The sequence below is a fragment of the Puntigrus tetrazona genome, chromosome 2, assembly GCF_018831695.1.
Source record: "Puntigrus tetrazona isolate hp1 chromosome 2, ASM1883169v1, whole genome shotgun sequence".
Lineage (NCBI taxonomy): Eukaryota > Metazoa > Chordata > Actinopteri > Cypriniformes > Cyprinidae > Puntigrus > Puntigrus tetrazona.
The window spans coordinates 1,933,152-1,949,796 of NC_056700.1; the positions used below are offsets into that span (position 1 = coordinate 1,933,152).

The 16,645-nt window shown below is 39.4% G+C and overlaps 3 protein-coding genes and 1 long non-coding RNA gene across 4 annotated transcripts; 2 read left to right on the forward strand and 2 right to left on the reverse strand.

The window, feature by feature from the left end:
• Positions 1-360: 360 nt before the first annotated feature.
• Positions 361-3,228, forward strand: arl14 (ADP-ribosylation factor-like 14). Its single transcript, XM_043224371.1, has one exon. The coding sequence runs from the start codon at positions 1,525-1,527 to the stop codon at positions 2,131-2,133; it is 609 nt and encodes a 202-aa protein (XP_043080306.1). The 5' UTR covers positions 361-1,524; the 3' UTR covers positions 2,134-3,228.
• Positions 2,760-5,725, reverse strand: zp3b (zona pellucida glycoprotein 3b). The gene is made up of 8 exons (XM_043224358.1): positions 5,207-5,725; positions 4,928-5,043; positions 4,752-4,855; positions 4,503-4,683; positions 4,116-4,233; positions 3,577-3,662; positions 3,225-3,486; positions 2,760-3,144 (listed from the first exon to the last, which is right to left on the reverse strand). Exons 1-8 carry the CDS (start codon positions 5,615-5,617, stop codon positions 3,121-3,123), a joined length of 1,302 nt encoding a protein of 433 aa, XP_043080293.1. The 5' UTR covers positions 5,618-5,725; the 3' UTR covers positions 2,760-3,120.
• A 543-nt stretch (positions 5,726-6,268) lies between these two features.
• Positions 6,269-7,570, reverse strand: gng5 (guanine nucleotide binding protein (G protein), gamma 5). Its single transcript, XM_043254246.1, has 3 exons — positions 7,400-7,570; positions 6,800-6,951; positions 6,269-6,719 (listed from the first exon to the last, which is right to left on the reverse strand). The coding sequence occupies exons 1-2, from the start codon at positions 7,478-7,480 to the stop codon at positions 6,826-6,828; spliced, it is 207 nt and encodes a 68-aa protein (XP_043110181.1). The 5' UTR covers positions 7,481-7,570; the 3' UTR covers positions 6,269-6,719; positions 6,800-6,825.
• A 6,406-nt stretch (positions 7,571-13,976) lies between these two features.
• On the forward strand, positions 13,977-15,211 carry LOC122355709. The gene is made up of 3 exons (XR_006252239.1): positions 13,977-14,074; positions 14,151-14,217; positions 15,103-15,211. It is a non-coding gene; the product is annotated as an uncharacterized LOC122355709 (long non-coding RNA).
• The last annotated feature ends 1,434 nt before the right edge of the window (positions 15,212-16,645 follow it).

The window sequence follows — 16,645 nt, forward strand, 5'->3', positions numbered from 1 at the left end:
GTTTCAGCTTGACCGTATGAAACTGCCCTATCTCCTCTAAAACCAGTATTAGCTAGTCGGGAGACCAGTTTTGTCCAGCTTGGACTTTATTGATCTCGTGTGTGCGTGAACATATTGTGAGGCAAACGATAAGCAAATCTTATAAGCATGCGAGGCTTTGCTGTTTACATTCTTCCAGACTGACATATTTCCACAGGTTCAGTAACCCTACACTGCAGTGCCTTGTCCGTGTCTTTAACACACCGAGCTTTAACGGTGACACGAAACCGGACGGTGACAACCGGGGCCAGGTGTAAAGCCCCAGAATAGCACAAGCAGCATTGTTGAGCCCAGTAGACTATTAAAGCCCCTCTCGTGCCCGTTGCAACTGAGTAAGCGTTCTATAAGTCTGCCCTTACACACTCTTACTGGATCTGACGCCCAGTAGTTCAGTCGTCGTAACGTATATATATGTACGTTTGAGCTCGGTGTTGGCACGGAGTTTACGAGACACCCAACGGTCTACACTTCAAGGATTTTTCCGCACGCAAAAATGGGTCAGTGTAGTTCAAGGACAGCCGAGCAGTTTAACGAGTTTGCGTCGCTTACGACTATAAAGTTGTGTGAAAAACGCACTCCCGGCGTTTCTCAAGGAAAATGGAGAGCGGACGCCTCTCAGAACGAAGCGGCAGCGGAGAGACGGCGCCGTGGCTGCGGGACTCACGACGACTGCTCTGGACTCGTCTTTGTGGCTGATCCGACTGGTGGGGTGTGGATAGACGAAACCCTCGGGAGACAAAGGTGAACCTGCGGATGTGAACTTTTAGTCGTCGTTCTTCTTGTTTTTCCCTGAAATCCACCGTGAGGTTTCTAAAGGTGATGAAGTCAAACCAGTGCTGGACGTATCTGGAAAGACTGAGATGGGATGTCTGTGGGGCCCATTTAACTTTTTTTATTTGTTTGTTTGGTTTCCACTAACTGAAATGGAAACAGATTTATTTGAAGAGTTTTTCCAAGACATTTATGATGTCATAATGCCTGGTCACGGTCACACGTGTCATGAAGTCAGTTGATAAATGTAATGGGAAACTCATGATTGATTTCTTTAAACACACGTCTCAGGGCAACAGTCTTAACTGTAGACTTGTAATTATTTATTTCATATCTATTTATTAGTTTTGCAAAGGTTAAATTTTCAAGGTCCTATTTTATGTCAGATGACGTTCTTTAGTTTCTTTAGGATCTTTTTGAACATGTGACGTGGGAACCCATGAGATTATAATTTAGTTTTAGCATGCGATATTTTGTTGAAACGTGTACATTAAGACATGAGAGAAATATTAAGCAGAACTCCGTTCCAGGCATTCTTAGCGTATCATTTGGGAGGTGTCCTGTGATACTTTGACCCATTAATCGTACAGCACTATGTAGATAAGCTAGATATAATACATCACCGAGTGACGCAGACACCATCTTAAGTAAACTTACATTTGTTGCGAGATCACAGCGAGAAGCTTTGGTGTTTGTGTACACCTGACCTACACAATGGGCCATTCAGGATCCAGACACAAACCTGAAACCCGCATCCTCCTCTTAGGGCTCGACGGAGCTGGAAAATCAACGCTTCTTTACAAACTGAAGTACAACGAGGACTTCCACACGGTTCCTACAATTGGATTCAATGTGGAAATGATCGAAGCGAAGAAGAACAGGGACAAAGTCACCCTGACCGTGTGGGACGTCGGAGGGCAGGTCAAGATGCGAGCGCACTGGAGGAATTTTTACCAGGACACGGCTGGAATTGTGTTCGTCGTTGACTCTTCTGATATTAAGCGTCTGGACGAGGCCAAGAGCGTGCTGGAACAGACCTTAAAGAGCGACCACCTCAGGGGACTCCCGGTGGTGGTTCTAGCCAACAAGCAAGATATTGTACAAGCTGCAACGGTAACCGAGATCACAGAGCAGTTTAACCTGAGAAAGAGCTGCAGTGATCGAGACTGGTTCATTCAGCCGTGTTCTGGGCTGACTGGAGCGGGGCTGGTGGACGGCTTCAGACGAATGGCACACCTGGTGAAAATGATACCCGAGGACAATAACATCAAAGAGACTGTGAAGTACATAACATCAAAATCAGTTATATCAATGAAGAAGTAGTATGCATGGCAAATTATTAACCACTTTTTATGGAAAGTTATGTACACGGCGCTACTACATTTTTATAGTTCATAACAGGTGTACTGGGAGAAAAACTCACTACTGAAAAAAATGCAAAAGTTATCTGGCTTATAAATGAATTTGAAATTGAATATAGCAACCAAGATAAATCTTCGATGTCTGCGATGAAATTAATGCCCATACGAACAGCAAAAAGAATCATGTACACTGAAATGGAGGATGAATAATAGGGACCATAAAAGGGTCTAAAAAGTTACAATGATTAATTTAATGTATTTAACATATGCTTCAAAGTACACTTTTAATGTACAGTTTGTATTTAAATTTGTTTTGAAACGTACTTGACAACCAGACTTTCAAAAAGTTATTCAAGTAATTGTGAAGTAAAGGGAAGAAGAAGAAAAAAAAAAAAAAAAAAAAAAAAAAAGTGCCAAATGTTACTTTAAATTATAATTCAAAAATATTTATGGGTGCACATCAAAAAATGTGAAAGTTTTTTTTTTTTTAATTGCACAAAAAAAAACACTTCAATTGAGATTAATTTTAATGTATAAACACCATTTCTGTGACCACAGCATCTGCAGTAATCGGCAAGGACCAAGATGAGAGGTTCTAAAATTTTTATTTATTTTTTTCCTCCCCGATAGAAAAGGTCACATTGTCAGTTTCCATTTTTCCCCCTCTGTGCTTACGTTCCTTATGCAGAGAGTCACTGTTCAAACCCGCTCCCCTCTTCTGAACCGAAGAGATCAGCAACATTAAGGAACAGGCTCTTCTCTAATGGACTGAAGCCCTCAGTCACTTTATTGGTTTTAAACTCCAGTTCTTCCACAGGAATCATCGTGGTTGAGTTAAAGAGCTTCGGCTCCTCAGCAACAGATGCTGAGGTGACCTCAGCTGGGCCGGACGGCGGGAACCCAGTTGACCGGGTGCTGGTTTCTTGCTTTGATATCAGAAACAAAGGGCCTAATGTGGCAATCTTGCCCTGGTCTGTTATAAAGAGGAGAAAAGTGTTTAAGTGCCACATTACTTGAATAAGCTGAAGAATGAGACATTAAAAATGTGAAAACCTTTGTTGAGTCGGTTCCTCTCTTCGACACACCACCATAGGCAAACTGCTTTGAACGCATGAGAGTTTTAAAAGGTTCCAATGACTGACCTGGTCTCACATGAAAGAAACCAGCCGATCTTGGCTTTGGGACCAAATAAGGCTGTTTGACAGGAGGGGCTAGTGTAACGCGGAAAGGCTGGATTAGTTCAGGCTCTGCCGCAGCTTGTAAGGATGGCTCACAGGTGTTACACACCTCATCACTTCCATCCACAGACTGCCACCTGCAACATCCACAGGGATCTTGCATAAATTGCAACCGATTGATACAAAAAAATAAATAAATAAAAATCTTGATAGAAGCCAGTCATTACCTTCCGTCAATAAAAGAACATGCTCGGTTCTGAGGGCTCACAAGATACGCAGCAGGGATAGCTTTTAGGTAACATGAGATGAAAACCTGTTTCAAATAAAACCAGGAGGCATTACACTACACAGGGTCAACCAAACATTGCCATTCACTCATCCCCATGTTGTACGAAAACCTGTATGACTAATGCAACAATGGTATTTTAGAGAAGGTTCCAATTGTCCTGATCCATGTGGGAAAAAAGAAACACTAGGCATCACACTTTCCACTTTGTAAATGGAAACGGAGACAAAAAACTGGGCATCATGCACTAAACAAATGAGGATCACAGACTACCAGACTTTTATAGTCATTCCAAGCATCTCGGGCAGAAACGGGCACCTTGTTAATAGAAGATGCAGCTTGAAATAGCAAAAACATAATCTGAGGCTTTAAATGGTCACCCCCCGAGAGGTCAAAATTCTGTACACGGTGTATTTAAGGCTTTAGTAATCTTTATTCTTGGGCGAACAAACTTTTCAATTAACCTTAATATCTGCTCACCAAATTGCTGGTCAAGTTGTAGAATCTGAAGGCATTTAGCTGCAGGTTTAATGTGTTGCTTTGGCTCCTCGGCAAGAACTTGGAGCGAGAGTACAAACTCCTACTGTCTGCAAGACATCTGAAAGCAGTCTACATAATTAGTGCTTCCTTTCTCAGAAGTTCAAAACGCTGAATTCAAGTGTACAAACAACCTAGTAGAGGGTTTCTTCGTGCCAAGACAAGTAAACGATTCTTGCATAACACCTTCGACATCCCTTTGGATGCACTTATTCATTCATACTGCAGGACCAGTCTGGCACTGAATGAATCATGTCATTTTAGCACAAGAGTTTAAGTCTAATACATACACAGTAACTAATTAGAGTCTGATAAACGGATAAAACTCACCCATTATTATCCACAAAAGAATATTTGACGTCGCTAGGAACCACACCATAAGTTGGTGTTGCCACACACCAGTCAATAAACAAGAGGAGGGGGAAGTGATTGGCCAAGGTAACAGATGCTTGGAGGTTTATCGCATCTCCAAGGAAATAGATGTTTGAGCCCCTCTCGTACTGCCAATCATCTTCAAAAGAATACCAAAAATCCGTTAAATAATTCTGAAGCAGAACGCTGCGAACTTAAATACCACACCATTCATCAGTCGGAGGCTGAAGTCCAGATGATCTGTGGCAGAAAGAGTGGAAGCAAATGGGGTCCAAGTGGGTGCTACTGCTGCGCTGTCAACACTGTACCGCCTTAAGAGAACATAACAGGAGTTAATAAAGCTAAAATCCAAAAATTAAGAAATCCGAGGTTTGTCAGCGTACCTCTGGTATTGGCACTGAACAGGTATAACTGCACCTTCCTGGCGAAGGACACCGTCAGGAGATAATTGAGGGGAGTACACGATGGCATTCGAGTACACTAGAGAGTCTCCAGTTACCTGAGAAGACAAATGGGTTTGAACCATTTACCAGCGGTTTACAATTATCACTCAACAGTGCTTCCCTACAAGTCTTTCAGTCAGACTAAAAGAAGCAAACCCCAAAGAGCACCATCGGCCAATCCATCTTTCAGCAGAACGCCGAAGGTGTGTGTGAACTCACGGATAGTTTGGTTCCGCAATCCGTGAAATACGCAAAAATGGTTAACTGCGATTCTCCGGTTTGCACGGCTCCGCACGACGCCGCAGACACGTCGTTAAGCCGCGAAGAGGAACCCATCCACAGCTCACCGGCGAGGACTGGAAACCCCGACGCAAACAGGTCCGTGCTCATCGCGACCTCTATCGCTCCTTCGTGGCAGTACACGGATACTGTTTTCTGACGACGTTGTGGAACGGGGTCGTTTATTTCAGGCGGAACCGCGGCCTGATACTGACCGCTCAACAGCTGTTGGCTCGCCAAAGGCCCTGCTTGCTGGAATTGACTAGGATACAAGCGAGGATAACATTCAGTGAGCGGGGACGTCGTAAGAAAGACGGCAATGAACCGTATTAATGTCCCACTCAGACACATCTCGCTAGCTAATTATATCATAAATATAAAAAAAGGCTTATCGGGCACGTAAACATAACACAACGTAGCTCGCCGTTTAGACTAATGAAAAAGTCTTATTTTAGCATTACCTGCCTAATTACTAACCCAACCCACATGCACCTGATTTCTATTTTTTCAAGCCAATTAGGGTCCATAAAAATACCCAGAAGCAATGACGCGCGTACGATATGAGGCTATTTAAAATATTTAAGAACGTTTTGATATTTTTAAATCCATTTAGGTTCTTCGCGTGCAGTGGAACAGATATTAAAGTTCCTTTTTAAAAAAAAAAAAAAAAAAACGAAGTTTATTTTCAAAAACAGATAACTCTTTATGCTAGCATGTTTTTGTTAGCTAGCCGTTTGATCGAGATTAATTAATGCAGTTTGATTGAGAGTAAATCATATCACACTGCTTGCAACAAACTAGCCTTAACCATTATCATAATCTATGTAAATGATCAATAAACCAGCCTAAAGTAACTTCATATTGTACGCTGGTTTATTGTTGAAAATGATGCTTCTAGTTCATGTTACCGTGATAAAACTAGCTTCTGTTCTGCTTATAAAGTTATTATATCTTCAGCAATTTTTTACAGTGAGCAAAAAACCAAAAACAACAACGGAGACATGTAGAAATCAACGTTTTATTTTGGGTTATAAAAAGTCTAAGGCAGAGAAGATAGAGAAATAGACTACAATGTTAAAAAGGCACAATAAATTACTAAGTTTCCTCTGCTGTGCCACACAACAATACAAAAGCCTTCCCTCCACAAAACTGGAGCGTTGTTTCTCACTCATTAAGGCAGACTTTTTAGTTTGAAGCCTTCAAACGAAAATCTGAGGGCTGTGAGGAGGAGACTCGAGCGGAGACGTTAAACAAAATTCTTCTAAAATGAAAATGCACCATAACAGACATAAAGCAGCCAGAGCGGCAAATCCTTTCAGTTCTTGTTTTTGTGTTTATGGCATGAGGTATTAACTGGCAAGACGACAGCTTCGTGCTGCTGCTTTTTCAATTACACATCATGGCAGTGGTTTTCTTATTTCCCAGCAGAAACGTCACAGGAACAGGAAAAAGCCTGAGAAGACAAAAATTGAAAATGTTTTTTTCGGCTTTAGACCGTTTCGCATTTTAACCAAATTGCTAACCCATTCTTACCAATGGCAGATGCCCATCGCGGATCCTCACAAGAAGGAGCAAACCTTCTGTGTCCTGAAGGGGTTGGTGCTTGAAGACACACCGGTCAGCAGAGGATCTTGTAGGGCGTTCTGGATGCAGAACTGCTGAAGCTCTGCAGCCGCCTGAGAAACCTACAAATCCCAGAAATAAAATCACATCGTCTCACAAATGTACTGGGAATGGAAACATAACGTGGGTTGTGTATCAGCTGAAATGCTGAATACACAGTCATAGTAACAGACACACAAATACATCGATGTATTGTATCAGATGTGCATTTCTTGTCTACGCTTCTTATCATAAATAAGGGAGGGTCTACATAACAAATTAACGTTACTCGTTCCAGATAGCTAGGCAGTAGGCACAGACCGCATTTCTTTTCAAGAGTCTGTATAACGCCGAGTTTGTTTAATTAATATTAGTATTACTTAACTACAATATACAATTACTTTCAAGACACAAATGAGAAGGCTCTGAAACAAAGCTAACGGGCTACAGGTCCACGCCCAAGCTCAACCCGGCGGCTAACTCGCTAGCTTCAGTTTCCTCTGGAAATTAAACCGCCAAAAAGAAACTAACCTTTACTCTGTTGATATTTGCTTCGAAGCGCAGCTGCTGAACGACTTTCTTCATCGCTACGATGTTTGACGAGCCCGACATGATGACCGATATTTCTAATCGATGTGCAATAGCGAAGACAAAAAAAAAGTTGCGAGCAGGCGGTTTCCGGTTAGCTTAGTCCGGAAGTACACGAGCGAGACGATTCTCTTCGCGTATTCGTCCGAAACCTACTATGGCGAAGTCTTTCCTCATGAATATTAATACGCTTTCGGCAAGTGACCTTTCGCTTGAGTTCTTTAGATAATTAATATTCATAAGTTAAGACTTCGGCCTAGTATTATTGGGTCGTCCGTCAGCCCACTTGTCTGCGTCAGCCAATCAGCTGAGGGTACTGGGCAAACCTAATCAATATTCATAAACTAGTAGAAAAGCAAATAAGAATAGAACTTTTTTCGTGTTGTATTCAGAAAGTGCAACCTATACGCCACCTGTTGGCGATTATATATTATATGATATGATCTATTATTATATATATATATATATATATATATATATATATATATATATATATATATATATATATATATATATATATATATATATCAGCAATATTTTTCGTTTTTGCTTTTTTGTCGATAATATAATTGATATTCGCCATTAACGATTCTTACTATGACTGGAATGCTATGTAAAATCCTCAATTACTTCTTAATATTCCTTATGGAATTATTATGGAAACAAGACAGTCCAGTAAAACGCGTCCTAGACTGCTGTCTTAATTAGATTGGTTTATGTTATTTGCAAAGCAGCTGATTGGTAGAGCTTTCAAAACAAAATTCCCCGCAGCAACCTTTGAAGTACCATATATATATATATATATAAAAAACAGTTTGGCTTTCACCTGAGAGATTTGTTTCACGATCACGCTATTCCAGTTTTTGGTCTACTTTTGCTCTAAATCGATCTCGTTCACGATGTTTTTCTATCCCGTTGTGCTCAATCATAGAACCGGGTGCTTTGCCACGATTTGGTAAGTTCTCGAGTTTTAAGACTACGAAGGTGCTTATGTTCACATCGTGAAAATCCATAATTAGGACGTGACTGTCTATTTCAAAGGATGCTATGTTAGAACTGAGATCTATAACTATTAATATTTAACTAAATATACAATTTCCAGGCTGGCGGCCACTAAAGGACGAAAGGTCAGTCGGAGGGATCTGCTCAAAGTCAATGTCCAGCGCACTTGGTTTGTATCCTTTCTGTTCAGTGAAAACCATGCATCCCTTGTGAACTATTTCCTGCATAATAAAATTAAAAGACAGTTAATACGATCATCCATATTTGGTTTGTTTCTGGTAGTTAGATGTGATGTGTGTTTTTATTATTATTATTATTATTTATTAATTCATTAATTAATTAAATAAAAATAATTAAGATTTTTCTGGGTTTTTATTCTCTGAGGTTTTTTAAAGGAGTAAAAAAACATTATTATGCGGCAAGGAATAAATATAAAAGAGATACAGCCTGTAAAGGAATAAAATTACATAAAACTTACAAATCAAACGAAATAAATATAAAAAATAAAGTACAATTAAATAAAAAGGATAAAAAAACACATATTTTAAGAATCTGTCGCTTTTCTCATTTGTAATCAAGAGCATTAAATTAACTTCAAATAAGAAATGTGATAAGTTGAGATAGGCTGAGAATTTTCTTATGAATTATATATATGTATGTGTATATATATATATATATACAGTATCAATGTGTTGAAGATAATATAAACTACTGAGTTTCGACACACTGAAAAAGTAAAAGGATCAGTTTAATTTTTAATCCCACACAATGAGAAGGACTGTCAACACAACATACATATATTTTTCCACAAAACCATTCACATACATTTCGCATATGATCTTACAACTTGTTTTATCTTATTGGGAATGCAGTACTTGTGTGGAAACAACACATTGATGGAGTTCTCGGTGTGTTTCACAGCTGTGACATCATGGATTACGTGTTGGTCAGTGTCCCGCCCCCTTTATCAGGATTGCCCCGCCCACGTTTCTCCCTGTACCTGTCCTCTCAGCTGCAGTATGGAGTGGTGCTCGTCTACCACAGACAGTGTGAATTTTTGTTAGGTCGGTGTACTAAAACTTGAGGGTGAATGATTGTTTGTGGGTTGACACAATTTTTAATATATATATATATATATATATATATATATATATATATATATATATATATATATAAAAGATTGATTTAGTAGGAGAACAGCATGTAACCAAAGAAGGTTTTTGCTATTTCAACTGCATTTTTGCTCTTTTACAATATAGTCTTCGGGCTGATAAGGACGAGGTTATATACGAATTTAGAGATTTTGACTGTGTTTCTGTAATAGTTTGTTTTTTCTCAGAGGACACTCAGTGGGCGATAGATAGACTGCTCCGTCTTAACATGAAGTCCAACATTGATATGAGGGATGAAGAAACCAGGTCAGGCATTTTATTTCTCAGACATTTTTTATTATGAGCACGTGTTACGTTATAATTTAGATCAATGGAACCCTGTTTACGGTTTCTTGCCAGCATTTGTAATGCATTTGCAAATGATTCAGATTTTGTTTTTCGAAAAAGGTTGAGACTTTGTTTTTAAGAAATGCAAAATACGACAACACAAAATATAGGTTATCATGAGTAAAATTTAAAAAAAATGCTTCCAGTTTACAATTACAGATCTTTATTTGAAGTTAAGGTTAAAAGAAAACAAAAATGTAGCTTTTTTTGAATCAAATAAATTCTGAATATTAGGCTAAAGACAAATGTAAATCAAATAAAAAATAGTGACAGTTTGGAACATACTGTATAAGATGTCTTACATTTACAGTTCCTCCTTTTTTTTTTTCTCAGGCAGAGTCACATGATCCCAGATGCCGCCGCGCTGTTTGATGAAACAGAAGGAGCGAGGGATCCGTTCTTCGGCATCATGGAGACTGGTTATGACCTGCCAAGTCCGAAAAGCCTCGTCAAGGTGGATGCGAATCAAAACTTTCTATTTATCAAGAAACAAAACGAAAAATGTTTCTCGATCATCAATTCCTGAGCAACGTAGTACTCGATTTTTAAAAAAATGTTAGGATGGGTTTTATCAGAAGTGTGTAGTCTAACCTCTCTCACTGTGGCTCAGCGAATGGAAGAAGTCTTACCTGAGCAAGTCCCGCCCACTCGAGAACCAACACCACCTTCAGACGGTAAGCGCTTATTACTTCGCTGAAATGCGATCCATTGCCAAAGCGACATACACTTACAAACATCCGTAGTATGGGAACTCACACCATCCGAGAAATTATAACAAAGGAACAGCAATAAAGGAGAAGACAGACATACAGAAATGTATATTTCGTGTGTGTTTTTAAAGCTCTTTGTTTCCCCTGTAGGCATCACGGCCAGCCAGGAGTCCATCACCCTTACAGAAAGAGAGCCGGTCATCATCCCTGACCCAGAGGTAGAGCTGTCTCTCAGTATCATCTCCATACGTGCGTCACGGTGTGTATCCTGAATGCTCTTTCTCTCATCCCTCAGTTTGAAGGAGCGGATCTGCAGGAGTCTGACATGATCGAGCTGCTGCTGGAGCAACCCGATCACTTTCTGGAGCGTGAGTGTTCTCATTAACCCCCCAAAATGATATTCTAGATCCCCAAAATGATATTCTATCTATCCGTCCACACGTCTATCTATCTATCTACTATCTATCTGATCCGGTCATCCATCCATCCAAATCCATCCATCCAAATCCATCCATCATGTCTTCTATCATATTTCAAATCCATCATATCCATATCCATCCATCTATCTATCTATCTATCTATCTATCTATCTATCTATCTATCTATCTATCTATGTATATGACAGAATACATTCTAATTCTAATTATTTAACATTATTGCATTATTTAATACTTTATTTAAAAACAAAATAAGAAGAAGTCATGTAATGGCTAAAATCAACTGTTTGGTTACAGACATTCTTCAAAAAACCTTCTTTACTGCTACTAATACAGTTTTGGAGATTCTGGGATTTGCTCAAACACTCCTAATCAATGCTCGGTTTTTAAATAAAAGGATGGAAATGGCATGAAGTGTGTTTTCATCAGTTCCAGCTATTTCTGTCGTGTCGCGTCTTGTTTTATATCACTGAGATTTTATATAATGAGTTTCATGCTCAAATTTGAGAAGTGCTTGGTTTTTTTGCAGGTGACGATGAGAGGCAGCCGGATATAGACAGGGAAAGAGAGCGAATAGAGAAAGAGACAGAAGAGGACAGAGAGCCCGGTGTGCCTGATGAAAGAGAGCAAGAGAGAGCAGCGCTTGAGCGAGAAGCAGCCAGAGATCTGACAACATCAGTCTCTTTAGATCTGTACGTTTAGACAATCACACTCAAATGTAGACTTGCTCTTATTTAGTTTCTAGTAAGCTTTCGGTAAACAGAACATGCTAAAAATGGAAAACTTTGAAGGTTTTAAAGTCCCAGTGAAAACCTTGAAACGTTCTCTAGTTTTCACCTTGGTTCGTCTGTGTTGTTAAGGCTGCCTCCCTGCTGAAAACCAGCTTAGGTATGTTTTGAATCTGGTCCTGAGCTGGTCTTGTGCTGGTCCTAAGGTGCTAGCTCCAGTTCAGGTTCAGCTTAGGAGCTCTTGACCAGCTAAATACCAGCTCAAACCATTTAGCCATTTACCTAACCATCGTACCTTTTTTTTTAACAGGGATGATTAATCATATTTTAACTGAGATACAGATTTTTGCTTTTCTCTATTAATTAAGCGTTATCATTTTTCATACTGACTGATAATGTGTGTCCATTTTTAATCTGACATTTAAAATTTAGTGCTGGGCAAAGATTAATCACAAGTTTTTGTGTGCATTATATATGTGTGTGTGTTCTGCGTGAAAAATATGCATATATTATATTTATATATAATGTAAGAAAATCTGAATATAAATATATATGCGTACAATGAAACTGAAATGCCTGGTTTTAGACCACAATAACTCATTAGTATGGTGTAGGGCCTGCTTTTGCGGCATCAGTTGGTCTTGGGAATGATAGATGCAAGTCCTCAACAGTGGCCAGAGGGATTTTGAGCCACTCTTCTTGCTTAATAGTGTCCAGGTCACTACGTGATGCTGGTGGAGGAATAACGTTTCCTTACTCGCTCCTCAAAAACACCCCAAAGTGGCTCAATAATATTTAGATCTGGTGACTGTGCAGGCCATGGGAGATGTTCGGCTTCACTTTCACGTTCATCAAACCACTCTGTCACCAGTCTTGCTGTGTGTATTGGTGCGTTATCATCCTGATACACGGCACCGCTTTCAGCATACAATGTTTGAACCATGGGGTGCACGTGGTCCTCCAGAATGGTTCGGTAGAAGCAGTGATGAGCTCACAAGTATTGGGCCTAGGGAGCGCCATGATATTGCAGCCCAAACCATCACTGATCCACCCCCATGCTTCACTCTGGGCACGCAACGGTCTGGGTTGTTATGCTCCTTTGGGGCTTCTCCACACCGTAACTCTCCTGAAGGTGGACTCATCAGAGAAGAACACATGTTTCACATTGTCCACAGCCCAAGATTTTCGCTGCTGGCACCATTGCAACCAACCAAAGGTTTGACTATAGCCCTGTGGAGCTCCTGATGGACAGTTTTGGTGGAAACAGGAGAGTTGAGGTGCACTTTTAATTCTGCAGTGAGTTGTTTTTTGGATACAATCCGGGTTAGCACCCGGACATCCCTTTCAGACAGCTTCCTCTTGCGTCCACAGTTACTCCTGCTGGATGTGGTTTGTCCTTCTTAGCGGTATGCTGACATTACCCTGGATACCGTGGTTCTTGATAAATCACAAAGACTTGCTGTCTGGGTCACAGGTGTACAAAGACATGCTCTCCTCTTTTGAGCGCTCATATGCTACCCATAATGTTGTTATGCGATATTAATCTGTGGACTGTGCAATCAATTGGCCACCAGGCTGGTCAAATTTAACCATGAAACCTCCAACAATAAATTGGCCAGTGTTTCAGATTTATTGTCCAACCCCTGTATGTGTATATATATATATATATATATATATATATATATATATATATATATATATATATATATATATATATATAAAAACATACTCACAATACATACACATACAGCTTTCAGTTCGAGGGATGGGTTGAAAAACAACAAACATGATTATGATTTTTCAGGGCACAGATCACTGGCGCATCAAGCCAGGAGGCTGTCCTGCTGCCTGAGGAGGACCAGGGGCTGCCCATGGCAATGCCTGAGTTAGAAGAAAGAGAAAAGACCCCGGTATCAGTGTCTATAGTCATACCTTCCCCCCCGCCCGGCGACGAGGAGAAAATGGTTGTTGAACCCAGAGAAGAGAGGGCAGCGAGAGAGTGGAGCCCTGATCTCGAGGTGCGTTATGGCGTGAGATCTGTCTTCGTCCCGCATCAAAGCATTTGACACATTTGTCGTCAAGCCCCGTGTTCCTCTCTCAGCCTGCTGTAGTGAGGCCTGAATCCCCTACAGAGCAGAAGAAGAGGAGGAGACAGCTGCTCTTCATCGATGAAAACACACAGATCTCTCAAGAGGAAATGAGGGCCCGGATTGATGACGTGGAGACAGAGACCAGGCCTTTGGTGAGTCTGAAACCATTGTTCAAACAGTGTTGTTTTGCATCTAAAAAAAGGTTAAATTGTGCTTTTTTTCTCCAAGGCATCACTTGTCAAACCACCGTTTGAGAAGAAGGGTGCTAAAGAACTACTCGAGAACCCTTGCATGAGTAAGTCGGTCATATTTCACTCTAAACTCATGAAGAAAAACAGTATATACAACCGTTACAAAGAAATCTTAAAAGAGTAAAGATGTTTTTTTGTTAATTTTCATTCAGGTCAGAAAAATAATATTACTGGAATAATTTACATGTGAAAATATCTACAAAATATATATCTATATCTAGGAAAAAAATATTTTAAATCATAGTTTTTAACTGTATTTTGATTGAACAAACGCAGCTTAGACAAAAAAAATCAATGCATTGCGCATAATTTTCATTTCCATTTAATATATTATCTTTTTTACAATTTACATTTAACTCAAGAAACTCTAAGACTCAAAGAAAAAGTTTGTATTAAAAATAAAAAATAAAAATGGCAGCACAACTGTTGTCAAAATTGATCATTCTAATAATAAATCAGCATATTACATGTCTGAAGGATCATGTGACACTTTGGACTGAAGTAATAGTTGACGGAAATAAGCTTTTCATAACCCAAATAAATCATATTTTAAAGTGCATTAAAACAGAAATATTATATTGGAATGAAATGTTGCAGTTTTTTCAGTATTTTTAATCAAATAAATACAGCCTTGATGAGCTTCTTCTTCTTCTTCTGAAGTGACTTCTTTTAAAAAAACATTGCAAGTCTTAATGATCCCAAACTTTTATTCATACATGCATATGAAAGGGGTTTTATAAACGGCAATAAAAATAATTAAAAGTGCAGAAATATATAATATAGCCATAAAAATAAATGTGTTGAATTTTCATGAAAATGTTTTTTGTATATCTATTGGGGTCAGATATGATATCTAGATATTCTCGACAGTTTCCTTGATATTCAGAGAAGCATCCTGTCATTGACAGTGAAGTGTTGTGTCTACACAGGCCTTCCTCCTAAAATCCTGCCGCTATGGAAACAGGCCGCGGTCCTGAGGCCCATCCCACCGTCCCGGCGGCGCGGGGAGCTTCCTGTAGCTGAGGAGATACCAGAGAGAGAGCAGGAGAGACCAGAACCGGCACAGAGAGAAGAGGAGAGGGAGCTCAGCTCAAAAGAGGTGCTACACTGAGACATAACTAAACCTATTTATGTTGATTTAAAACAATTGATGTAAATGCATTTTGAAAATATGATTACTTAAATGATGCAAAGAGCTAATAAAGGTTTTTTTAAGGATAGAAATCTTGCCATTTTTTCTATGAATTACAAATGCGCATCACATTAGGCTTTTTAGTTTATGTTAAAACTGGATGGAAATTTTCTATGCAAAATAAATAACACAAAATAATAACTGAAATACAAAAACCTTACATTTATGCCTAAATCATTTTTTTATATTTTTTTGAGTGACTGATCTCATTGCTACTGTAGATTCCCAGAGAAATGTTGGAGTCTGGCCTCTTCCAGCAAGAAACTCCAGGTAAAACACGAACACATGCTGTATTTGTAGAACACATTTTTTTTTATCGTAGTTATGGTGCGTTTTAAAAGAAGGGAAATAGTTTAGCCGTTTCAATGAATCTTCAGCCTCTCTGGTGGTTTTGGAGACGACAGACAAGGATTTCTCTCCGCTGGAGACGCCCGAAATGAGACGGTGAGAGCAGAGACGCTAAAAGAGAGACAGGAATAGCCGGCGCTGTCAGAAGCGACTGGTTTGACACTCGCGAGCTTCACATTCGGCTGCCGCATAATTAAGTGCCTCTGAAAAATGACTTTGCATGTGTGTGCCGTCGCGGGTTCAGATCCCCTGTTCCGCAAATTCAGTTCGGACTTGAGGGCATCCCGGAAGAGAGGGTCCCAGAGATGGAAGATATTCCGAAAGATATCGAGGAGCAATTAAGGTACAGCTTAAAACCATTCATTTTTATGTCCGTGCCAATAAAGAACTTTTTCTTTATACACTGCTGTGTTAATATGAGTATTTGAACATTAGTTTATTTTTTAATCCAACAATATCAGAAAAAACCTTTTTAATTTTTCTAATTTAATTTACATTATTGTGTAATTATTCCTTAGGTAATAAAGTTTTAAAAATAATTATAATTAAATGTAATTTAATTTACAATGGTAATATATTCTTCTATTTTTATTTTGACGGGTTTCTGTGAAGACCCTTGAATTTTTCCGTGCATGTGATATGATGGTAGTTTTTCTTAAAATGTCTTTTCCTGCATTATGGAATTCGTAGGATCCTAATGTTTTGTTTTTTTGTGCATTTTATACATTTGCACATAATCGTGGCATATGACTGCAGACAGATGTAATATCCAATGCACTTTTGTCTAATGCGTGTTTTTTTGTTCTTCTGTTGAAGGCCACAGGGTGTTATTGAAGGTCTGGTGACCTTTCGCTCTCTGCTGCCCCCTCAGGCCAGCCGCAGAATTGTTGCACAAATGTTTTTGAGATTGCTAGGTGAGATTATGGATTTGC